We start from the raw sequence: 27,131 nt of genomic DNA on the forward strand, positions 1-27,131 counted from the left end.
TTCCAATCCTTTATTTGCTTAGAGAGATTCTAGGATGTGACTATCCTGATAGCATTTAAACTTATATACCACTTCACAGTACATTACAGCCCATTCTAAGCAGTTTAGAGTCAGCACAGTGCCCCCAACAATCTGGGTCCTTGTTTTACTGGATTCAGCCTGAGACGGAGTAAACATTGAGCCGGTGAGAGTCAAACTGCGGGCAATTGGCAGAGTTAGCCTGCAATACTGCATTCTAACCACTGCACTATCATGGCTTACTTGATCCTCTCTATCCCTCCACCAGCTGAGGTCTGCAGTTTTTTAATCCAAGACTCTTTCCGGGAAAGCTCTGTTGCCAAAATTCTCCTTCGCTGCTTCTGCAAATGCATATTCTATCACAACATGTGTGGTTTGCCATGTGGCTTATTTATTAAACTTGAATAAGCGTAATCACTATCACCAAACATGTATGTGTGTGTTGGGAGGGGGAGGGAGATGGTGGTGGTGTAGATTCTTTTTATGTTTTCTTATAATATTTCTTGGATTTTGCCATTACAAAATAGGGCTATTGGACTATATAATTGATGCCTGCCCTACTAAAATCTGTACGGCTCTTGATGCATAGAAAAGCTATGGGGTTACATTACACACCTTGAGTTAGAAAGAACATGTAACTGGGGGGCGGGGGCGGGAGAGAAATGATTTAATGAGATCAATTACTATTAGTTACAAAAACAGACAGGACTTTTCAGGAGGAAATTACATGTAGTGGAGTTTTTAACAAATAATAAAAAGTAGAATAGCATTTCCATACAATTCACCAACAATTCAGAGACATCAAAATCAGAAATAGAACCATTATTCTGGAAAACTGAAATAATAAATTCAATACTATTTAGTGTACTAAGAAGATAGTTTCTTAGAGCATAAAATTACATCTAGCAGATTTCCTGTTATTTTAATCTGTACATTACTGAATCCATGTTCTTCTAATAACTGTTCGTATTCCAATGCATTTCTTTCCTTGCCTTCTGTCATACTGAGAGACTGGAAAACGGCTCTAGCAGGTTTTATTCGCTTTTCATCAAGCATTATTTCTGCTATTAGCAGCGCAATTCCTATATTAAAAAAAAAAACATGCAGCTAGTCTTTTGTTAATGTTTCTTATCCTACATGAAGCTTTTCCTGTTAAAAGGAAAACAGGATTATATTTTTTAAAAGATCAAATTATTGATATTTTAAAACAAGTATAGACAATGTGCATTACCGTTCCCTCCAACACTATTTGTGGCCCCCCAGAGCATCTCCAAATTGTATCACATAACTCTACAACAAAACATTGAAAGTAAGCACTTTCTAAACAGTCCCAGAGATTAAATTCTCCTTGCAACATAACTGCAATCTGGTAATGTGGACAATAATATCCTCCTACTTTTAAATATAAACAATTCTGAATATGAATATCTGAGAAAAAGGCCTCTTGTAGGTTCGTGGCTGTTTTGATTCTGACCTCTTATTGAAACCATGATGCCAAGAAGGTGTTTAAGACTCTTCATGCAAGACTAATGAAGAGATCTTTTTTTTAAAAAAAAATCAATAGTTTTCACGATCTTTTTCCTTCTACATATCTTGAAATTCAATTCATATGCAAATGGACATTATACAAGCTGACATCCAGTACGGCAGATCAAGAAGCCTAGCTTGAAGTACTACCTGAGAGGAACCCAAATCAGAACTGTAATGCAAGCACTTGGTTTCCTACCACCATAGTAGTAGTGGTACTCATTTTAATCTTCATTAAAACGACAGTGGAAGCAGCCATATGAGCCAGAACGAGATAACTGTGATATGGGACTAAAGCCCAAAGACCGTTTCCTTTTAGTGCGATAATCCTGATCTGGCTTCTCCCCTGCAATCACTATTTAAACTGGAAAACAAACCCAGCTACAGTGAATTTATTTTTTATATTTATGCAGTGGCTAGCTTGCTCTCCACCTTTGTCTGAATTCAACTCCATGAACATAGAATCAAGATTAAAGTACTTTGAGAATTTCTGAGTCACTGGAACAGTAGAATTTACTTCTGACTGAATAATTACAGGATTAGATTGCACATATTGAATGTGATGAGGCTAGGAATTTCAATGGTTAGCATTTATACAGCTACTTTTCAAAATATGCAAAGCAGACATACGTTCAGCAATATTTATAACAATCATACATTGCTTTTAATGGAGGCACAGATCAAACTACAGGTAGACAGAATTTTACAGAATTTTTGGTTGTTGTCATCATTAAGTAGATCACTATATGATTCCATTTTATGACTTTCTATGATTATCATAAAGTGAGTAACTGGTTATCAAGCGGATCCAATCTTTCCAGTGCTTTTTTGCCAGAAATCTTATTAAATGGGAGAAAGCTTAACTTCAGTCAGTAGTCAGTAGATTTGCTCTATTTAAATGTGCATGTAATCACAACCATCCATAATTTTTTTCAATCTTCATGGTGACATCAATTCTATATATTATCCTTTGGCAAGCAACACTTTGGTAACGATTCTGTAAGTTTTAAGGCTGTGAAAATCCTTCCAAAAAAGTGCTTTGTAGCACATAGAGGCATATTTGAGGCATCAGCATCCATAGCATACTGCTCTAAAGACAACTTTATGTGAAATAAATACACAAAGTTGTTAGATGAGGTATTGGGATTCTGGGAAAGCCACTGGTAGGCCGATTCTGCTATAGCAACTTGGTCAGTGAGACTGAAAAAGTACTGAATCTGTTTGAACACTGTAATGGATGGCATAAAAATCAAAAAATTAAAAATTCACAAGACAATTACTACAGGAAGACAGTTCTCTGATCCAAGAAATTGGTTTTCTTTTTCTTCCTTTAAAACAGTGGTTCTCAACCTTCCCAATGCCATAACCCTTTAATACAGTTCCTCATGTTGTGGTGACCCCCAACCATAAAATTGGTGTCTCGGTTCCTAAGACCATCAAAAATATGTGTTTTCCAATGGTCTTAGGCGACCCCTGTGAAAGGGCCGTTCGACCCCCAAAGGGGTCCCGACCCACAGGTTGAGAACCACTGCTTTAAAGGCTAGTGTGGAGGAGCCAATCAGGGTAAATTGCTCTAACCAGATATTCTGGAAATACATTCTGAAGATTCAGCTGTTGTAGATCATGGCTGTCAGTGATCAGCTGATAAATCCAGGGACTGTAAAATCAATCCAAGACTTTTTAAAAGTACTAAATGGCTTGGAACCCAAATACTTGAAGCCTTTTCACGCTTTTATGGTTTTCTACAGAGGCTTTTCTTCTAGTGCCTGCATTATCAAAGGCAGGCTAGACAACAGATAGAAGTATATTCTAAGCACAGGAATTGCTATGGGATTCCTTCTTTAAAATCTGAACCCTCCTTAAGCCCAAGTTGATTTTATTTTCAGTTTCAGGCAAGAATGTTATTTTTCAGCAAGGATGACTGTTTTTACATTTTTAAAAAAATGTTAAAGTTTTATCTGCTAAATTATGGGTTTTGGAGAAACAATAATTAGTTGTACTCTGAATCCTTAGAGACAGAAGTTTGTGAAGTTTAAAAAAAAATACTTTGGAGTTAAAGATTAGCTACAATCCAGTTTGTCTTAACATCATTAGCTTACAAATTTAATTGAATGAAAAACATCATCCATATAATTATGTAAATGTAAAACCAATAAATCAATTAATATGGGGAGGAGGGGAATTTAAACTCTTACCTTGCTTGGAAAAAGCAGAGAGCTTGTTTAACAGTAGAGAAATCTTTTCCTCAGAATAATGATGTAAAACCCTTGAAAGAATATAAAGATCTGCTTCTGGAAGATTGTCTTTGAACATATCACCTATTTAATGAAAATATTTTTCATTAGTTCACCCAAAAAGTGATTACATCTTCAACTGAACAGTTTCATAAACAAAATGAAACATGAGATATAAATAAACTAAAATAAATAAATAAGCACACTTCAAATGTATGCAGAACAGACCCAAACATTTTTGGAGGGAAGAATGAGAAAATTTTATTCTTACAATATTCTGAAAAAATCTCAGGGCTGCATTTTACATAATGGGTATAGATTCAAATATAGTGATCAGGTCGTAACATATTCCCATTAATTCCTGAATGCAAAAAATCAGGCTAAGCAATCCACTAACAAAAAATGTGAAGCAAATTTTGGTCAATATTTTCATTAGAATCAAGTTGTTAAAATAAATCCAGTTAGAGACGACTTCCGGTCCCCGAAGGCAACGGATGTTTGCGTCCGCTGCTCGTCTCTCCGGTGGGCTCCTTTTAGAAGCACAGGGGCCTTGGAGGGGGCCCCTGCCATAGGGTGGCTTGTTGGAATCCCCGGAATTGGCGGCAGCCGTGGGGGGGTTTCCAGCTTTGCCCCACGAGCTGGGGAGTGTGGGGGGTGCATGGCATTGCTGTGTGCCTTCGCCGAACGGATTCCAGAAGGAAAGAACTAATTAGAAGCCACAGCTGAAGCACAGGAGGTGAGAAGTTTACCTCAATCTCTTTTAATTCCATCTAATTGACGAACAGCAGCTTCTCTTAAATTGTGGATTCAATCTTTTGAAGTTGCAAGATTGGAGGGGGGATTTTCTACACCCCCCCCCTTGGATAAGGCGGCATTCGGAATATCTCTCTATCTCGGAGTGGAGACAGAGAGTTAAAAGTTAACTGCTCACTTCTCCTAGCAATGGGAGAATGACTTTTATCACAATTGCAAGAGATGATTGCTGAGTTGCTTTTCTAAATAACCTTATGGAAACATTGGATATTTTGCTCCCTGGTCCCCTGTGAAGGTGGAGCCAAGATGGCCAACTTCCTCCTTCTTCTTTGCTCTTATGAATGAAGTTTCCCCTTTGAAAGAATTTCTGGCTTTATATTATTATTACACCCTGAAGATCTCCTGGAGCCTCTCTTGTTATGTGGTCCCTTTGGATTTGGAGTATTTGATTCTTATCCTTTGGCTTGAAGCTGTGCATGAGGATTAACTTTTACTTCTGGGCTTGTTTGCCTCCAGGATCTCTCCCAGCTGTGCATTCAACAGACGCCATTTCTTTTGTACAAGATTTATAGGTATCTCTGAACTTAACATGGGGAAGCCACCGTCTGGGAAGGCATCTTCGGCACCGACATCTTCTACGTCTAGCCCGATTAAGCAACAGACAAAAACTGCTTCATTTTTACAACCAAAAACAACTGAAGAGAGTCCAAAGGATTTATCTGTTGCTCAAACGTTTCAAACTATTATGAAGGGACAAGACAAACTGAAAAAACAACTGGCAGACTTAAATGAACGGCTCAGAGAAACACAACAGCAAACAACAGAAAGTAAACAGAGGATTGGTGTGTTGGAGGAGGGCATGACTGGGTTGAGGGAGGAGGTCAAGATAGTCCAGAAGGGGAATAGAGAACTTGAAAATTTTATGATAAAGATGGACCTTGAAAGAATGTCCTTTTTTCTTAGATTTCAAAATTTACCGGAGACAGAAGATGAAGATCTTAAGGATATTATGACTACAATTTTAGCAGAATATATTAAAAGAGATAAAGAACAGCTGTGGTGGAAATTGATTTGATTTATAGGATCAGCTCAGCATATGCTAGAACACACAATGTTCCAAGGGAAGTACATGTTAAATTTCTTAGGAAGACTACAAGAGATGAGGTTTTAGGAGCTCAAAGGGGAGGACCATTAAAATATAAAGATAAAGAAATAACCATTCTTAAACAAATTCCAAAAAAAATAAGAGATAAGAGGAAGAAGTATTCCTCTTTATCAAAGAAATTATATAATAAAGGAGTTGGGTTTAGATGGTTATTGCCAGAAGGAATGTTGATTTTCTGGGAGGGCAGCAGAATTAGAATTAATACAGTCGCGGAGGCAGAAGCCTTCATTAAAAAATACAGTACTCTCCTAGATGAAACAGGGGACAGTACACAAGACATGAAGGAGGGAGGGGCCGTGGCTCTGCCAGAAGACGGGGGAGGAAGCAATATTGAAAAGACTCAGGTCACAAAAATAAATATGTTTGAAACATTATTGCAATTGTTGATATAATGTAATTGCTGGAAGTGACACAAGAGATGATTGAACATATGGTTGATACAATGTAAAACAAAAAGCTGTTACTGTTTATCTTTTACTTTTTGGTTTTTTCTTTTGTAAAAGTTGTGAGATTTAGGGGGATTTCTACCTTTGGCACGATGTAGCTGTCAAATTTTTTTGTATACCTACTTACCCTTTCCTATAAATGTTTTTAAAAAACTAATAAAATTCTTATAATATATATATATATATATATAAAAAATCCAGTTAGCTTCATTTGCAGTCACATACATTAACATTTTATTGCACAGATAATTGGAATTTTATTGAGATCTTATTTATGTACTACTCCTGCAATATAAGGTCTTTGGTTTACAAGTGCCTTGGTTTGGTCTACAAATGGCAGAAACACCTTTACCTGATACAAAGGATACTTTACAAGCATTTTGTTTTGAAAGTTGACAGCTGGTGACATCCGTAATAACTTCAGGAAGATCAAGGACGATAACTTGCATTTCTGGATAGATCTGGACTAGATCATAAGCTAAAGCTCCAGTGCAACCTGCAGAGAGAATACAGAGATTTATTTTAGCACTCTGTTATTTTGTTATATACAAAAGATGGGAAAGAAGTTCAGATTAAATGCATGTCGTGTTTGCAAGATCTTCAATAGAATTTATGCTCCCCCCCCCCCCCAATTTTTCCTGGTTGGATGCAAGAAAAATACATTGTTAAGCTTTTCGGGATCTATTCAAATTCTTGATCTGGCATAAAATTATGTTGGTATTATATCTGTTGTCACTACACTGGCCCTAATCTGTCTGTTTCTATTCCCAATCATATGATTTCTCTCCAAGTTAATGGTGACAGATTTTATACACCTTGAAAGGACACTATTTTAATATTAGTACAGTTAAGAATAACTTAAACTTTCTCTCTGGGGACTGAAGAAAATGTTATGGAAACATGATGGAATTTTTTTTACTGGGGCATGATGCACCATAACCATAATAGCATGAACAAAAAGTTACCCCCATCTCTTATGTAATTTTGAACATTTAAGTTTGAAGGCAGGGACACAAAGACATTAATCTAAACCAGTATTTTGACTGTATATTATCTCCCTGAAGTAGTAAAAAAAATCCTGTAATTATACAACATTAAGATATGTTATATAATCTTTACAAAACTTTCAATTTAATCACAAGTGTACATTAGAACATTTTATGTCAATGTGTAAAGATAGTAATGTTATAATATATACCTCCCAAATCACATACAACTTTGAATTGTGAAAGATCAAAAGCTGTGCCGATGTCTCTTGCTGTCACTTTGGAACTGCTGTCCATGGCTCTCACAAAATGTTGCTTCATCCCTGCAGACTGACAGTGGAAATCCTTAAAAAGGAAAGCAAGATCACAAAACAAGTAGATAAAGATACTGTATATTAAAATGTAGATCTTGAAAAAAAGACCTGAAACAGTTTGGTTTCTCCTCCCTGCCTAACTTGTAAAGCAATGACAGAATTATACAACCCAAATAAATTATATTGCTTAAAATTACAGGACATTTAATTAATTTTAGAATATTCTACATACAGAAAAAAATCTGTTCTCTGAATCACGGTAGGGAAAGTTAATTTTGCATGAAAAATATCAGGAATAAGTAAAACAGATTTATTTTTATGACAAACAGAAAATTAATGACTGAAACCCCAGGGCACAATAACTATTTTAAGATCTTATCTTATGATTAACATCCAGCCAATCAGAGATAGGAATTAGGCAAATGTACATATTTTCCAGCAGAACTATCATAATTGTGGAATGTCCTACTTGAGGAGATAAGTCTCCATTATAGAGGCTAATCTTGTAGACCAATCCCACAGAACCACTCTGGCTAAGGAGAAGACAGGACATCCACTGGTACACCTGCCGAATGCTACTCATGAGGAAACCTCAAGATCGGTATCTTGAGTTTCAGTGCTAAGAAAACCATTATGCTCTCAGCCATGATAGAGTCTTTTAAGGACACTGAATTTGCTCACTCACTTACAAATTTGCTTTTGGAAATTATCTATTCAACTGCTACCTTAAGGAGATTACTGGTAGAAATCTTTAAAATGACAAGTTTGAAAAGTCCTTGGTGAGTTTATTTTTGTTCTTAAAGAAAAATTGATTAAAAGCTTAATAACTTAAAGAATTAGAAATAAACAGCAAAGAGTTAAATAAGAAAGTGATTTAAGAAAGTTATAATTGAATTAAGGGAATCAGATAAAACTTGAAATAATGGAGTATTAGGAATTTTGTTATAAGTTTGGAAATAATTATATAGATGAACAACACATTCAGGGGAACCAATTTGTTTAGTCTATTTTAAGTCACAATAGCAACTTGAGATATTATGATTTCAGAAACAGAACACTAGAGGGGGCTATAGATTCCAGGCAGAAAGAGAAAAGAAAAAGTAAAAAAATTATTATGTTTAGTCAGCATTGAAACTTGCAAAATAAAATAAAACGCTTGATATTTGAAATACTTCAAAATATTTTTAAAGAAGGGGGTCAAACAATAGCAGCTTCGATTATGATTGCTTCTACGAATAGATTATGTCTAAAGATATTAAAGAAGAAACTACTGCTGCAAAACAGAATATTTTGGAAGATTGACAAGATAAAGAGATGAAACAACTTTTGCTTGCTGTAGAAATATGAAGACATAAAGGATTTTCAAAAGTATTGGAAAACAAAAAACTTAGTAATATAAGAAGAAAAAATACAGTTAAAGTAGAAATTTAAATAACATTAAGAAATTGACCTTTACTGAACTTACAAAAGAAGTTGGTTGGAAGATAGAAAAATGGGAGAGAGATCAAATCCTATAACAACATCTGAATAAACTAACGATTAAGGTTGTTAAAAGCAGAAGGAAGGAGTACAAAGCTGGTTGGTTCGATTAAGTTTAAAATAAGACATGTTTGTATAAATCTAGGATCCTTTTTTGCTGACCATAGGACTGAAATGTGAATGAATTACAGATTTATGTATGGGTAAAGGCGTTATGTAAAGAGATATTTGCATGTAATGTTATAGGGAGTGATGAAATTTTGTTTGTATTTGTGATTAAGACTGAACGATTTTTCTTTTTCTTTTTTCTGTACGTTTTATTTTATTTTTATTTTTACTTCTTAATTCAATTTGTAGTTTCTTTTACTATTGCTATTAAAAAATAAAAGTTGAAAGAAAAACAAAAATGTGGTAAAATATGCCTAGTAAGCTTTATATTTATTTTTAAGTTCTATTTTTTTATTTTTTTAAAGTATTCACCTTCATTTTAAAAAACCTAGATTCTACCCTACCTGAAACAAATCATCCGCTTTTTTCTCAGATGTATGATGTATCTGTGAAGTTCCTTCTTTAACTGCTAGCTCCAAATGTGTAAACAAAGGCCACAGGTGGTCATTACAATGAAGAATATAGTCATGAAGTGAATATTCACTATCGGATACCAGGCATAGATTTGTCAGTTCTGCATTACTGTAACCTTTAAAGACATTTTTAAAAATGACAAATACAAATTACAAAAAAAAAACTTTTTTAAAAAAATGGTGCACCAAATTCCAGAAATTTATAATTGTTTCTTCACAGATCAAATACTATGACTGCATGTAATTAAGGAATTATCTTTGCTTATTACATTTTGCACATCTCATTGCCATGAAAACACGAAATAATTTTTTTTTTTAAATCTAAAATTCATGGTTCTTTAAACTGGAGATATTATAAACAATTTGAGTAGACTGCAAATACCAACAAGAAAATATTCAGGAAGTGGCAATGATTTTTCCCCAAAGGACAGAACGATCCATAATAATCTTCCCACTACACAATCCCAAAAAGCTAAGCATCACTTATAAACATGCTAATACCCTGAAAATGGATAATTTGAAATTCAAAGACAAGTAACATTTGAGAGAAACCATTTTAAAACAGAAAGTCTCTTCATGACTCAAAATTAAGGCTGCCTTCCTCCCAGGACGGCTGCAATTTTAAGGGAAGCTAGAGACCGGGCAATTAATTCAACATCACAACTGGTTATGTGTTACGGTGGGCTTTTTTCTAAGGTCATTCCAAGTTTATTTTTCTTCACATGCACCTTTCCCCCCCCCCCCCAAACTATGTATAAGTTTACTCTACTTAGTATTCTAATTACATTTGGATGGCATTAGGATATTATGTACTCAACGTATTCTACATTTTCCTTCCAGAGTAATTTTAGAATAAAATGACCTTGATGATTCTTTTCCAACAGATCAAGAGAAGCACAGGCATCGAGTAATCTTTCTGTTCCACGTAAGGAAGTATTAAGTTGATTTGCCACATCTTCTGTGGTCACAATGCCCCTATCTTTAAGAAGATCAAATATTTTCAGCTTACATGCCACAAACAAAACCTGCAGATTTAGGAAAAATATTTAAATGGAAATTTTGAATCCCACAGCTAAAATGATTTAGGCTGTGACAAATCAAAGAAACGCTATAGTCCATGTTGTGTAATAAAAATTAAATCCATATGGCCAAATAACAAATGTATTACCTTTGAGCCTTTAAATCCATCCAGAAGATGTGTAAGTTTAGAGAGGCACTGTGTTACATTTCTCGGGGTTCCATTTTGAATTTCCATAGGTATCTTATAACTGCAATTGCTCTCTTTGCATTTTCCCAATTCCACAAGTCCACCATTTGTTAGCCTTTTGGCATCTTCCATTTTTCCATTATCTGAAGAATCACAGTCTCCATCACTTAGAATCTCAAAAGTCTCCACTGAAGGGATAGAGTCATATTTTATATGATGTATGGTGTGCTTTGGAGGCGGATAATACAGTTCACCTAATTTTTTGCAGAAGTGATTCAAAGGAAACCCAACGACATTCAAGAAATCTCCATGAACATATTCCACCAACATTCCTCCAAGGGCTTGGATCCCATATCCACCAGCTTTGTCCCTGAAGAAAAAATGCATGTATATGAACACACACATATAAGCATGAATTTAAAATCTTAGTATTTAACTTTTTTAAAAAAATGCTTAAAAAACAACCACTAGTTAATAAATTAATAAAATGTATGACGTTAAAAACAAAATAGCCAGGATGTTAAAGCTCAAGAGTCTCAGTTAAGATTCTCTTTAGGCTCTTTTTAAGAACTGGAACTAATTGCCAAACACTATACCTCAAAATATTTTTTTCCCCTCAGAACAGAAATAAAAAGTTATTTTAATTGCTAATGCTATTGTAGCAATTTTTAAACATAATAATCAAATGAACTTCATGCTCACTTTTTTGTCATTTACAGCTGATTTATAAACTTGCTATGAATGCTAGTTTCCACCACTGATAATTTCATTTTCATGGGAACAGAAATGAAAATTCTATTATGCTATAAACCCACCATCCTGGGCCCAAAGTTTGAGAAGCCAGGTTCTGCTTGTCACAAGCCAGGACAAAGGGTGAGTGATGGAGGAGTAACACCTCCTTAAAAAACCTTGGTCCAGCTGGCCCGGCTGGTAACACCTCGGAAGGGCCCCTTTCCAGGGTTACAGGAAAAGACAGTCAACGTTTCTGAAGGCGGAAGAGGCAGATAAAGCGGCAGAACCATCTTCTAGAAGGGAAACTGATTACAAAACTCCACTGCCTTATGGCTATATCCACTACTGGAAAAGGCTTCAGGAGTCAACCTCGAGGCAAAATCCGGAGCCGGAGTTCCGGAAGCAGTTCGTGACTGTACAACTATGTTCTGGTAACTCCTGGGATGCAGTTGGAACCAATTGTACCGGTTCTACCGTTCCATTAGATTATTTCGGCAATGTGGAGAGGGGAGATCTGCTGCTTGGGTAACAGTCTATCCTCCACATTAATCTACCCAGGCCTTGTGCTCTGGAGAGGACACTCCAGCTTTACCTCTTTCCAGAGCACGATACCATAGTCTTTTGAGACTGAAGGATTCCAATGCATGCAAATTATGCTACCTTCTCAAATATTTCAGTGACCTTGATATTTATTTACCTTGTGAAGTTGAATTTCCTAATGCTATAAGTTTTTAATCCAATGCAGTGAAGCTTATATTGCACTTACATTGGCTCACCGCTGTGGATATACTCCCACAGAAGTTCCTCAGAGAGCTCGGCAAATTTGACTTTTGTTTCTTCAAAGAACTCAGTGACTCCAGTGTCTAGATAATCATCTAAAAATGCAGAAGTATGGATAAAACCAATAATAAAATGGATAACATCATCAAGATGAGCTACCTTCATAAGACGTACTCCTGGTCTTCACAATCTATAGTCCATAAAGCAAGTTTTTGTCAGCATTTTGAAAAAGCTTTCAAGAAGCTTGAAGCAGTATATCTGCACTAAAAATGGACATTCTGTCACATTTCACATTCAAAGTGTTTCAAAACATGCGTTTCCACCAACCCTATCTAGATATATGTTTGTACTTGAGTCAAATGCTGGATTGCCTAGTTCAGAATGACTTTGTCTTTTCAGAATGATCCAATTTGTTGGAAATAGTTTCATAATTTCTCTGGCTTTTCCAGTCAATAATGTCCTATTGTTATCAACAACACAAAACTGTTATAATTTGGAAGGCAGTAGCAAAACATAATAAACTAAATTGCTATAATATAGAAACATGTTGCAAGAAAAATTATCTTTAGTGAGATAATAGTATCATTTAATAGTTAACCAATATTCATCTCCAAAATAAATTTTTTGAATAGAAAATGCAAATTAAGTTTTTCAAAGGCACTTGTTCATTTAAATCAACAAAGATGTGTATCTTGGGTTAAATAACATTTAAGTGTGCTGTAAACACCAATTTTGGGATTTGGAGTTAATCCCCATAATTTAGCAAATATTCAAGCTATGTTTCTGCACACATTTATTTGCCTAGATGTCTCACTGCATTCAATGAAATGTATTTTTAAATAGATTTGTATAGGACTGTGTTATAAGTAACTGTTATTTTCATTAATGCCACACATTATCCAATAACATTAAGGTTTGTTTTATTGCCTAACAAGTCACTTGCTTAGAGTATTCAAAGTTACTGTATCCACCTTTCCAAAATATCTGGAAATCTAACCACACAGGAACTACAAAATGTTCTGAATGCTGAAAGTGGAAGTACTTAAAAATTAACAGATTAAGCCAAAATCAGTAGATTTACTTGAATAAGGGTAGGTGACACCCACTTCTCTTAGAACAAGTTCTAAATATCACTCTAAAATACCTTTCCAGTTGACTGAGATGTACAATTTGAAGTCAAAAGATTTTTGAAAATTTAAAATATACATATTCTGACTACAAGAAATTCAACCTAAAAATCATGTAAGAATCAAATATAGTTCACCTTAAGTGTAAAAAGAACCATGGTGGAATAGTGGTGAGAATGCAGTATAATTTCAGGCTAATTCTGCTAACTGCCAGCAGTTTGATTCTCACTGGCTCAAGGTTGACTCAGCCTTCCATCCTTCCAAGCTTAGTAAAATGAGGACAATATGCTGACTCCGTAAACCACTTAGAGGGAGCTGTAAAGCACTGTAAAGTGGTATATAAGTCTAAGTGGTTTTGCTAAAGTGGGGTACAAGACCTAACTTCACTCACACATCACAATACCACTTAGACTCATATATCACTTCACAGTGCTTTATAGCCTTCTCTGAGCAATTTACATATTGCCCCCAACAATCTGGTCCTCATTTTACCAACATTGGAAGGATGGAAGACTGAATCAACCTTGAGCCGGTGAGACTCAAACTGCCAAACAGTTTGAGCCGGTGAGACTCAAACAGCTGGCAGTCAGAAATAGCCTGCATTACTGCATTCTAACCACAATGCCACTAGATGAGGTTTGTACTAAGTTTAACTAAAGAAAAGATCACTGTATCAGAATGAATACCTTATTATGTATTCATTGATTTACTTGTACACCATAGTCTCTAGACACTACCTGTAAAAAAGATTCCATGCTAGAAATTATTAGAAAAGGTACTGAAAATAAAACTGTCAGCCGTGCAATATTGTTAAAGCAATCCATGGGATATCTACGTCCGGAATACATGTGCATAGTTCTGTTTACTTGGAGATGTTTAGCTATGAACAAAAATGACTAGGAAATATCTCTCTCTAACAAAGAAATATCACATGATGAATGGCATGTAGAACATGGGTATGTTTTACCTATATCCCCAAGTCAAAATGCTAGGACAGCTGACCTTTTTTCTTGGGTTTTACAGAGAATGTCAAGTGATTCTAGTAATACCATTTAGAAAAAGTCATGTATCTGTTGGGTTTGAATGCTTGCAATGTATCATTTTTAGAAACGGGAATTAAAGCTGTTCTAAACCACCTTGAACTCCTGGGAGAAAGGTAGAATGTATGTCCAACAACCAAGAGTTCAAGTTTTAGAACTTCAATTGAATACAGGTAAGCTTAATTTCTGAAATCTCCAGACACAGGGTGATAATAGAGTGGACAACTATACAAATAATGAAAATTGATCTGATACAAATATCTTATATTACCTTTACTACTGCAGTGAACAATTGCAACACCTGTGACAACACTATGTTCTTTGCCACTTAACCTATTAAAAAGAATAGAAAATTAGTCTGCCATCATTTTGATAAAATGTGGTAATGCATTCTCACATATTATGGTATAAGGCTTCTCTCTCTTTCTCTCTCTGTATACATACATACATATGTATTTATGTAAACATTTATATTTATACATAATACATATTTATACATATGTATTAATTTATACATAAATGTCATTGTGTAACACCTGGGACAACACAATATTTGCATATAGGCCTAAAGAGATGTACCCATGTAGTACGGCTGTATTGCTATTATCCTTCTCACTTCTCATCTTCTCATTTCTTATCTTTTCTCATCTTCTCATCTTCTCTATTACCTTCTCCTATTGCTATCTTATGATTTATCATTTGTTGTTTATATCTTATGATTCATGACTAGCTATGATTTATGATCTATGGCCTATCACTTAATGTTTATAAATACACACGGAGAATCTATGCCCTGGAGATAAATTCCTTTTGTGTCTAATCACATTTGGCATCCATCCATCCATCCAGGTAGACTACTAAACTATGGTCTAAATCAGTGTTTTCAATCTCGCAATTTAAAATGTGTGGACTTCAACTCCCAAGCATGCCGGCTGGGGAATTTTAGGACTTGAATTCCACATGTGTTAATATTGCTGAAATTGAGAAATGCTAAGTAAGGATAGGTTTTTTTTCAGACTAATGAAGAGTTATATCATCAAAAAAAGGATTCAACTCTTGGAAATGATGTAGCACACTGGTATAATAGCATAAAGTCTTTCAACTCCAACATAATTCTGTCAATAATACATTGAATATCTAAAATGTAAATTAAAAAGTATAACAACAAATATAAATGCATTAGCAAAAATATGCTGCATAAGAGATTAGAAATCAAAGCCTAGTGTATTATCCTACACTATTTAGATTTCTCTCATACTAATATTATTTTAACAAAAATTTTGGGTTTTTTTTGTATCTATAAAAGTCTAGTGTAAAAATAATGCAGTGCAAATGGTCAGGCCTAGATAAAAGCATTATTTGCTTTTTTATTAATTTAAAGCATATACCTGGAAAGCATCTTATAGGCATCCTGCTTGTCCACTGGTTTTTCCAAAATTTGTTTTTCTATAGTCTGAAATGGAAAAGTATACATATTACTATGTATATCTCATTCAGCTAAAAATATTATGAAATAAGAGTTTCAAAATTTGCAGCCATTAGGTTCTAAATAAAATTTGGAATAGTGTGCCTATATTTTCTATGTAGAAATAAATTATGTATCCAGTACTTGTTACAAAGAAGATACAAACAATGTGCATTTTGATGGTTTGGTTTGGTTTGGTTTATTTGGATTTATATGCCGCCCTTCTCCAAAAGGACTCAGGGCGGCGTACAACATTAAAAAACACACATCCCAAAAGTTAAAAAAGATTAAATCCATTTCCAAAAAAACAAACTGATTTTTTTTTTAAAAAAACAATACATTTAAAATAAGTTAAAATTAAAATTAAGAGGCCAGGCTGGCTTGCTGGAAAAGCCAACTTTTTAGGGCGCGTCGGAAGGACCGTAGGTCAGGGATTATGCGGAGCTCCGGGGGCAGCTCATTCCAGAGGGAAGGTGCTCCCACAGAGAAGGCTCTCCCCCTGGGGGTCACCAGCTGACACTGCCAATCCCAACTCTGTGGGATCGTACTGGACGGTGGGAGGCTACTGGTGGCAGTAGGTGGTCTCGCAGGTACCCTGGGCCTAAGCCATGGAGTGCTTTAAAGGTCATAATTAATACCTTGAATTGCACCCGGAAAACAACCAGCAACCAGTGCAGGCCGCCTAAAAGGGGTGTAACATGGGAGCACCTAGGTACCCCCATGACAACCCGCGCGGCCGCATTCTGGACCAGCTGAAGCCTCCAGGTGCTCTTCAAGTTTTTGAGTAGTTAATTGTGGGTAAGTATCTCTTAGGTGTATCAAAATAATTTCCTTTGCAGTCATAACTCAAATAATACATAATTTATATATTAAAACATTTTTCCTTTAATTTTATGGTACCTTTAAAATGTATGCTGATTTATAGTTCTTCTTACAATTGTATTTATCTATACAACTGAATAATGCTTTATCTCACACTTGACAGAAATTATCTATTAATTAAAAATCCACTTTCTGCATGTGCTTCGCAAGCAGAACAAATACTTTTGCCTTTCTACAGAGACATTTGCCTTTCTACAAAGATATGAACACCAAAATTAAAATAGTCATAACCGAAATACTCAACCAAATCATATAAAAGTGAATAAAATGAAACATGTTAAGAAAAGCCATAGAAATACTATTAAGGATATAGGAATTAATCTGGTCCACATATTATTGACATTCATTAGCAGCAGCAGCAGCAGCAGCAACAAAAACAAAAGGGTGGGGGGGGGGGGTTACCCCATTCTGACTTAGGCTTTTGCAAACACATATGTGTTTATTCTTTTAGATAAAGTGGCTCTCTTTAGGACAAAGTGCCAAGCACTTTAAAAAAAGCTTGTGGTGCTGGAATTTTCTGAAAGAAAACATAATGAAGAAATCAAAGGACACATTGATTTCATCACATTTTTGATAGCTATCATAATATCTCTTCTAATATATATTATACATATAGTACTGTGCAAAAATTGTAGGCAGGCATGAAAAAATGCTGTAAACAAAGAATGCTTTCAGACATATAAATAATGATTGTTTATTTTTGTCACTTTTCAAAATGCAAAGTGAGCGAACAAAAGAAAAATCTAAATCAAATCAATATTTGGTGTGGCCTTCAAACCAGCATCAATTCTCATAGCCACACTTGCACAAAGTCAGGGATTTTGCAGGATTATAGCCAGGTGTATGATCAACCAATTATACCAAACAGGTGCTAATGATCATCAATGTCACATGTAGGTTGAAGCTGAGTCGTGAACTGAAACAGAAACAGCTGTGTAGGAGACTTAAAACTGGGTGAGGAACAGCCAAATTCTGCTACCAAGGTGAGGTTGTGAAAGACAGTTTCATGTCATGGCAAGATTGAGCACAGCAACAAGACACAAGGCAGTTATACTGCATCAACAAGGTCTCTCCCAGACAAAGATTTCAAAGCAGACTGGGGTTTCAAGATGTGCTGTTCAAGCTCTTTTGAAGAAGCACAAAGGAATGGGCAACGCTGAGGATCATAGTGGTCGGCCAAGGAAACTTAGTGCAGCAGATGAAAGACACATCAAGCTTATTACCCTTCAAAATCAGAAGATGTCCAGCAGTGCCATCAGTTCAGAACTGGCAGAAACCAGTAGGACCCAGGTACACCCATCTACTGTCCGGAGAAGTCTGGCCAGAAGTGGTCTTCATGGAAGAGTTGCAGCCAATAAGCCATACCTCCGACGTGGGAACAAGGCCAAGCGACTAAAGTATGCATGAAAACATAGGAACTGGGGTGCGGAAAAATGGCAGCAGGTGCTCTGGACTGATGAGTCAAAATTTGAAATATTTGGCTGTAACAGAAGGCAGTATGTTCGTCGAAGGGCTGGAGAGTGGTACAATAATGAGTGTCTGCAGGCAACAGTGAAGCATGGTGGAGGTTCCTTGAACGTTTGGGGCTGCATTTCTGCAAATGGAGTTGGAGATTTGGTCAGGATTAATGGTGTTCTCAATGCTGAGAAATACAGGCAGATACTTATCCATTATGCAATACCATCAGGGAGGCGTATGATTGGCCCCAAATTTATTCTGCAGCAGGACAACAACCCCAAGCATGCAGCCAAAGACATTAAGAACTATCTTCAGTGTAAAGAAGAACAAGAAGTACTGGAAGTGATGGCATGGCCCCCACAGAGCCCTGATCTCAACATCATCGAGTGTGTCTGGGATTACATGAAGAGACAAAAGGATGTGAGAAAGCCTACATGCACAGAAGATCTGTGGATAGTTCTCCAAGATGTTTGGAACAACCTACCAGCCGAGTTCCTTCAAAAACTGCGTGCAAGTGTACCTAGAAGAATTGCTGCTGTTTTGAAGGCAAAGGGTGGTCACACCAAATATTGATTTGATTTAGATTTTTCTTTTGTTCGCTCACTTTGCATTTTGAACATTGACAGAAATAAACAATCATTATTTATATTTCTGAAAGCATTCTTTGTTTACAACATTTTTTCACACCTGCCTACAACTTTTGCACAGTACTGTATATGTCCCTCATTCTAAACAACGGTACATTTCAACGCAAATGAATGACATAAAAGATAATAAGGGAAGTGTAAACATTTTCTCCTTTCCTGCCACTACTACTAACCTAAAAATTGTCAGCATACATATACTCACCACTATAGTGTCTGCTCCAATAACAATATCTGGTGTTTGAAGATGTTTCTGAAAGAAAAGATAAATAAAACATAAAAGGTCTGTGTATTTTATTAAATTTTCTCCAACATACCGATGCTGCTACAAACTTGAATGTTAACAGATAACAAATTAAGGAGAAAAGCAACCTTAATTCAATAAAAAACAATCTTGATTTCATCCAATCATTAATAGAAGATGAAATGTGAGAGGGTGGATACGTGTAAGTTGGCCAGGCATTCAATTGGTGTTTGCTGGATGGTGGAAAGCAGGGGGAGAGAATGAACTAGCTGGTTTTCTGTAATTTTAGAAGTCTGGATGGCATATATTTTATTCTGAAGTCTTTTCAGAAGGAATATGGGCACACAGAAATCTTTGTCTCACACTATTACAATTGAAGGTCATCCATTGAGACACTAGATGGGGAGATTCATGTAGTGAATAAGGTAAAGGTTCCCTCGCACCTATGTGCTAGTCGTTCCCAACTCTAGGATGCCAAAGTCAAAGAGCTGTGCTGTCCAAAGACGTCTCTGTGGGCATGACTAAACTCCAAAGGTGCACGGAATGTTGTTTCCTTCCCACCAAAGGTGGTTCCCATTTTTCTACTTGCATTTTTTATGTGCTTTCAAACTGCTAGCTAGCAGAAGCTGGGACAAGTAACTGGAGCTCACTCCGTTACACAGCGCTAGGGATTCGAAATGCCGAACTGCTGACCTTTCTTATCAACAAGCTCAGCGTCTTAGCCACTGAGCCACCGCGTCTCTCGGTGAATAAGGAGAACGTCCTTATTATGCAATTTTCTGCCATCTGATGTGGTGGTGGAGACTACTATTTGAACGTTTTAAAAGGGTATTACATTAATTCATGAATGATAGGTCAAAGACTAAACATTAATCCAGAAACAAAGATAAAGTAGGCTTTAATCATTAAAAAGTTCCAAAGGAAGAGGGCTCTCATCCTCTTATCATAATTCAGACATTTCTGAATTAATCTGGTGACCCACTCTATGACAAAGAACGTTGGGTATTGCATGTTGGTTTGGCCTCATCCTGGCTCAATATCTTAAACTCTTCCATGTATTTGAGCTCATTTTTTTCTGTTCCAAGTTGAATATTTTAGCCACAGGTTCTATGTTTTACGCTTAACAGGCTGCCAAATATACATTTTGCACTAATAACAAATAGTGATGGTGAACAATAGCCTCCTTGGCTATAAACATTCAATTTTCCTATGGGACATGTTAAGTCAGAGGTATTAAACTCAAGCCTCATGGGTCGGATTCAACCCACGGGGTGCTTAGATCTGGCCACGGGGCTGGCCTGTAAACAGCAAACAGAAACAGAGCTCGGGGGGACCCGTGCCCCCCTGCACCCCACAATGGCCTCCTGCAGCCCTCTGCAGTGAAAATAGAGCTCAGGAGGCCACACATGTCCCATTTTCTCTGGCAGAGAGCTATCAAAACAAACTAAAAACAAAACAAAAGGAGAAATGTTTCCTCTTTTGCATTTGAGCATGCAAGAAGTGGCAGGAAAGGAGAAAGAGAAAGAGGAAAGAAAAAGAAAGATGGGAAGAAGGAAGGAAAAATAAGGAAAGAGAAGGAAGGAAGGAAGGAAGGAAGGAAGGAAGGAAGGAAGGAAGGAAGGAAGGAAGGAAGGAAGGAAATAATGAGAGTGAGGGAGGGTCTCATGGAAATCCTGCCTTAGCACTTGATCACCAGAGTTATCACCGACATGAGTTCTGTGTCACGCCCACCATGTCCACGCACACACACACACCGGCCCTCTGAGGTCAGTTACAACCATGATGTGGCCCTCAATAAAATTGAGTTTGACACCCCTATGTTAAGTGGATGATAAACCCATTATTCCACCTTGTATCAACCATTTGTTTTCTACTAAAGGGGGTAGCATTTTCCCTGTTATTTGATGCCAAGAGAGGGATATAAGAATATATATAAGTTGTACTGATATATATATATATAATCAGTATATATATATATATCAGTACAATTACAACATTATATATATATATATATATATATATATATATATATATATATATATATATATATATATATATATATATATATATATATATATATATATATATCAACATATATATATATCAATATATGCAAGAAGCAAACCAGACCTATCAATAAAATAAAATAAAAATAGCCTTAATATGGAAATAGGCTCACCACATGCATTCTATTTGCCACTTCAAGTGCCTTCTGTTTTGCAGTTTCTACAGCATATTGATACGGGGCTGAAAAAGTTGACTTCTCAAGTGTTTCTTTGAACCATGACGGAACAACTTCAAACCGGAGACCCTGTTAAACAGAAAGAATACATGAATCAGGGAGGGGGGGAAATCATGCAAGATTTATATTTTATAGGCTGCAATCACCAAGACCTTGGTGATTAAAGACTACTTAACACTATCTTCTTCAGAATTGCAGACTACAATCTGGAATATCTAGCATCACAGATGCAACAGAAGAATATAGTACACTAACTTTTCCTAATTCATCTTTCTACTCTGTTGGCAGACCTTAATATTATCTCGCAGAAACTAAGGGCTGCCTAAATTGAAAAACTGAGTGAGGTACAGCAGTTAACAAAATGCTTTGGTGGGCCTTCAAAAACAAAATAATATTATAATAAAGCCACCTTCTTGCTAAACCTGAATTATATCTTAATCATGCTTAAAGACATTATTAATAAAGTAAAAGTTTAAGGTTTTAGAAGGAAACCATTTCACTAATTCCTACAAATTACATCTAGAAGATATTGGGGAAATAAGCAACTGACTAGCTAGAAACCTGAACTATTAGTTAGTTGCTTGCCTCCTTCGAATTTAGATGCCCTTCAGTTACAAACACGAGAATTCTTATCCACCTTATGAATTCACCATGACGATTTCTTAACTACTTGGTGAACTCAGCATACTGAATGAAATATAAACAGCAAAGGTAGCTGTGTGGTGTTTGCTTTAAGGAAAAAAATAGAATATACAACACTAATATGATTATTAGGCTACAATTCTTCATCAGCAAGATAACTAAAGTAAAGAAAGTGGGAAGAAAAGATGGACACTATCTAAACCATGGAATCTTTATAAATTCATTCTATAAAGATGGACACTATCTAAACCAGGGGTGTCCAAACTTGGCAACTTTAAGACTTGTGGACTTCAACTCCCAGAATTCCCCAGCCAGCTGGCTGGGGAATTCTGGGAGTTGAAGTCCACAAGTCTTAAAGTTGCCAAGTTTGGACACCCCTGATCTAAACCATGTAATCTTTATAAATTAATGTTATATAAAGGAGAGCTATGTTACCTTTCAGTGGCAAAAAAACTGAAGAGTCTGATAACACCTTCTTCAGCTGACAAATTGTATTACAATATATATAAGCTGTGGCTCACAAAAGCTTATGCCTTTTAATAAATTTGTTAATCAGAATAAGTGTTACTACTAGACTTCTTAAAATAGAATGGAACAATACTTCGCCAGCTTTCATATTAAGGTTTTTCACTTGTTGAGATTACTTCAGCTTGGACCTAGGCTTCTCCTGAGAGCTATGGAGATAATCCCACAATATTTTATTCTGTGTTTTTAAATTATAATTTTTAAAAAAATAAACAGCAAAAGGGTGATTAGAACATTCATTTTGGACCATTACAAATAGACTAAATGTCAGGGTGGATTTGAAGTAAGATTTTGAAATTAATTACAAGAAACCTTTCTGTGGGAAAATACACATTTTGAATTCTTTAAAAAAGCATCAAAGGATGGGACTTTGAAGGCTGGTTCCTAGGAGTTGGGGAATTAAAATTATACTGTAATTAAAGGAGAAGAATACTTAAATTTTACTTACTAATACAGAATGGATCTCTGTTAGAAACAGAGATTTTGAAGGGTATTTGTGGCAATGTGGACATGGGATACACAAATAACAAGCAAAAAGAGCAATCTGGATGAATCTTTTCTATATTTTATTTACAAAAGAGAGTTAAACTTTTGAAGGATTTTGTGAAAAGGGACAAAGAAAAAAAGAAAGCCAAGTTCTAAGACAGTACTTGAAGGATTAAAGATCAAGTAAAAACAAGGAATACAATTTGGCTTATTTGACTAAGGTTAGAATAGATATGTGGTGATGTGCCTTAATGAACTTTTAAAAATACTTTTCCACTGATTTTTAAGCACTTATGTATTTTTATAATGTACATATTTTTTAATTTTGTTCCTTTTATTGTTTGCTTTTTCTGTTTGAAAAGCAATTTTAAAATGCTTTTTATTGCTATTTTAACAACAATAAAGCTTTATTTAAAAAGATGGGATATGGAAAAAAGATAAGTTATTGTATTTTAAGACTAGTAAGTTACTAAATTTATTTATACTTGTTATGAAATTCATTTCCTTATATACTTTTATTTTTATCTACTATATTCTGTGTCATTTTTTCTACTTTTTTCTACAATTTCTGAATATCTTTCTTTTAGCTTAATTTGTTTTTTTTACTGCTTATTAAAAAACTTCAATACAACTATTACAAAAAAGTGGAAACCAGAGCCTGTGAATATATTTTCTAAGTCTGTACAATGTTCTTTCTGTTCATCTTAATAAGTTTAAGAAACTGCTGACTTGAATTTCACATGACAGATGGAATTTTACATAACAGCTTCTTCCCTGTTCAATCTATGTTTAAATTTAGCTCAATGAAAATATTTACATTATCTTTTAAATCTTTTATTTGTAAACTATCAAGTGTCACCTGGACAGTTAGATAAATATTACTAAATATTAATTCAAAAGCCCATTTGTTGTAATTTTTACGGTCTTTGTGCTACTATAATAGTTAGCAGTCATTTCTAATCAATCCATTTGTTTGTGCTTTTTTTATGCTGAAGCAATGGCTGTAGTACATAACATGAGGATTTTACGTACCTAAACATCCATAACAGTTAATTACTGTGATAGTTTATGTCCAGTACTACTAAAAGTTTTACGGCAGAACATAGCTAGTGGGTCTGTTTGACTCTAAATTTATTATACATGATTGAATTTTATTGTTGATTAGCCAGTATGCCTTATCAGAATACAGAATAAAAAGTACATATGTGCTAGTCATTCCCGACTCTAGGGGGTAGTGCTCATCTCCGTTTCAAAGCCAAAGAACCAGCGCTGTCCAAAGACATCTCCGTGATCATGTAGCTGGCATGACTTAACGCCAAAGGCGCACAGAACACTGTTACCTTCCCACCAAAGGTGGTTCCTATTTTTCTACTTGCATTTTTACATGCTTTCGAACTGCTAGGTTGGCAGAAGCTGGGACAAGTAACGGGAGCTCACACCGTTACGTGGTGCTAGGGATTCGAACCGCCGAACTGCCGACCTTTTGATCGACAAGCTCAGTCTTAGCCACTGAGCCACCGCGCCCCTCTAGAATACAGAATACAAAACAGAATACAAAAACACAGAACGTTAATAACTATTATGCATGACTAGTTTCAGAATCTGTTTCCTCGTAGCAGTAGCAGCGTAGATGCCATTGTGACATATACCTTTTTCTTGAATCACTTTTTAAAAATATTATCAATAAGCTGATTTGGGTTATGCAAAATGTATTTAAGAAAAGAATACAATTTACTCCGCAAATGTTTTTATTGGGTATAGTTAAGGATTTTACTAAAGGGGAAACAAAATTGGTTTTGTATATGGTCACAGCAGCTAGGTTGTTGATTGCGCACCATTGGAAAAAAGATTTTTTACCGACAATTGATCAATGGATTCAGAAGGTGGCGGGGTTCGCCGAAATGGCAAAAATTTCAGCTTTTTTAAAAGATCAGAAGCAGGAGAATTATACACAGGAATGGGTAAAATGGATTGATTATATACAGAATAAATACCAGACTAGGAGGTATTATGTAGCCTTTAGATAAGAATGTTTAGACTGATAGATGATCAGAGTAAATGATACATGGGATGCTTGGAATTGTTAGAGTGGTGTATAGCGGAAGTCAGGGGGGGGGGGTTGAGTGGGAGGTGGGGGTGGGTTAGGGTGGAGGGTGGGGTAATATATATGCATAATCAAACTAGAAGATTGGATTAATGAAATATTGTTATTTTAAGAGAAATTTATATTATGATTTATATATGTTTAATTAACTTAGTAGATGGGATTAATGGGCTATTGTTACTTTAAGAGAAACTTATATTATGATTGTTGGGAGGAGAGGGGGTACAATATGTGAATGAGTAATCTACTTTAAGACGGGGGAGGGGAGGGGGTAAAGTATTTGGTATAATATTTGAATGAGAAATTTTTTTTTGGGTTGGGGAGAGGGGAGGGGGCATAGTATCTGTATGTGATTTACACTGTATGGTGGGGGGGGGTTAAAAGGGGGAAAATTTGTTTGTATAAAACTTTTTCAATAAAAAAAAATAAGCTGATTTGATGGGGTGTATTTCTGTCACAAAGGAGCAGGTAGTCCTCAGTTTACAACATTTGTTTAATTACAGATCAAAGTTGCACTGAAAAAAGTGACTTATGACCATTTTTCACCCTTATGATCGTTGCAGTATCCCCATGGTCACATGATCAAAATTCAGATGCTCAGCAATTAATTCATATTTATGACAGTTGTAGTGTCCCGAGGTTACGTGATCACCTTTTGCAACCTTCTGACAAGCAAACTCAATGGGAAAAACAGATTCACTTAACAACCATATTACTAACTTAACAACTGTAATGATTCACTTAACAAGTGTAGCATGGAAGGTCATAACATGGGGCAAAACTCACTTAACAAATGTCTCACATAGCAGCAGAAATGTTGGGCTTAATTAGGGTCGTTAGTCGAGGACTACCTGTATTGCAAATCATGCATTAAGGCATTACAACATGCACATTCTCGAAATGAGATCAAAAAGTTTATCTATTGCAGTGTCCCATTTCCAAATCTTTTTGGGAATCTTACAACCAGAGATAAACTTAATACAGTACACTTCTGATTACTGCATGCCAAAGAGGAGGGTCCCTCAGATCTCAGAGGTGTCCCATACTTATGGAAACAGCAGGCGGGAGCATTATTCTGCATTAATTTTTTTATATCCCGTTATATTGATGTCTACAGCTGCATGCTCTTCATTTCACAGCTATGCTCTCCATGGATACAATTACAATTACATAAAGTGTTCCTTATTCATGATCTTCCAATAAAATTTATACTGGGGGGGGGGGAGTATGCACAAAATCTCTACGGTTGTATGACAAGCATTCTCACCTTTTTTGCACCGGTTTAGTTTTGCAATTGCAGGTTGGTTAAGCCCCATCCCATACTTCAGCCCAGGATGTCACTAGAGGCCGAATATAATGTAGTCCAGCTCTACAAAATGGTCAAGCCCGCTTCTACAAAACTGCCAAGTGTCCTTTCAACTAAGGACACTTGTGTGGCAATCGTTGAATTCTTTTTGAGGAGAGACCTGAATAAGCGCGTAAGTTTGCCTGGGCAAGGATTTCAAGGGCATTTTTCCGCAGCATTTCTCAACTAACGTCCTTCTCCCTCGGGACGAAAAACGGGACCGACGGAGCCGAGAAAGAGAAATGCCTTCCCGCCACTTCGCTACATAGGGCAGAGGTGGGGAACTATGGCCCCTTGATGTAATTGTTAAAAATCCAGCAGCTCTGCCTAGATCTGATTTGCTTTTTGTTCTATATTTTTTAAAAATCTTTATTTTTTAGGAAATGCAAGGAATTTTTCGGAGCCCACCAACCCGGCGCAGGACGGTTTAAACGAGTCAGGCGCAACTCACCGCGTTATTTAGGATCTCCTGCCTGCGCGGAGAGCCGCTTGCTAGCACCACCTTTTTGTCGACCAGCTTTTTAAGGACCGCGTGGAGCACCATGGCTGCAGCCGTCGTGAAGGCGCCTTCGCATAAAACCCAGCAGGGAGAAAACCCCAATAACGCCAAGACCGCCGGCGGACGACCCACTCTAGGCCCTGGGAAGGGGGCGGAGTCCAAAGAAGACGTGGCTCCTCCCTCCCGCCTTCTGCGCTCCGATTCGC

General features: G+C 36.2%; 1 protein-coding gene across 1 annotated transcript; it reads right to left on the minus strand.

The window, feature by feature from the left end:
- On the minus strand, window positions 1-27,131 carry ASMTL (acetylserotonin O-methyltransferase like). Its single transcript, XM_081948441.1, has 13 exons — window positions 26,878-27,131; window positions 21,262-21,393; window positions 19,044-19,091; window positions 15,778-15,842; window positions 14,661-14,722; window positions 12,209-12,317; window positions 10,672-11,080; window positions 10,366-10,528; window positions 9,435-9,619; window positions 7,342-7,474; window positions 6,496-6,639; window positions 3,741-3,863; window positions 1-1,100 (listed from the first exon to the last, which is right to left on the minus strand). Exons 1-13 carry the CDS (start codon window positions 26,968-26,970, stop codon window positions 886-888), a joined length of 1,881 nt encoding a protein of 626 aa, XP_081804567.1. The 5' UTR covers window positions 26,971-27,131; the 3' UTR covers window positions 1-885.

Source organism: Natrix helvetica, assembly GCF_964273705.1.
Source record: "Natrix helvetica genome assembly, chromosome: 3".
Classification (NCBI taxonomy): Eukaryota; Metazoa; Chordata; class Lepidosauria; order Squamata; family Natricidae; genus Natrix; species Natrix helvetica.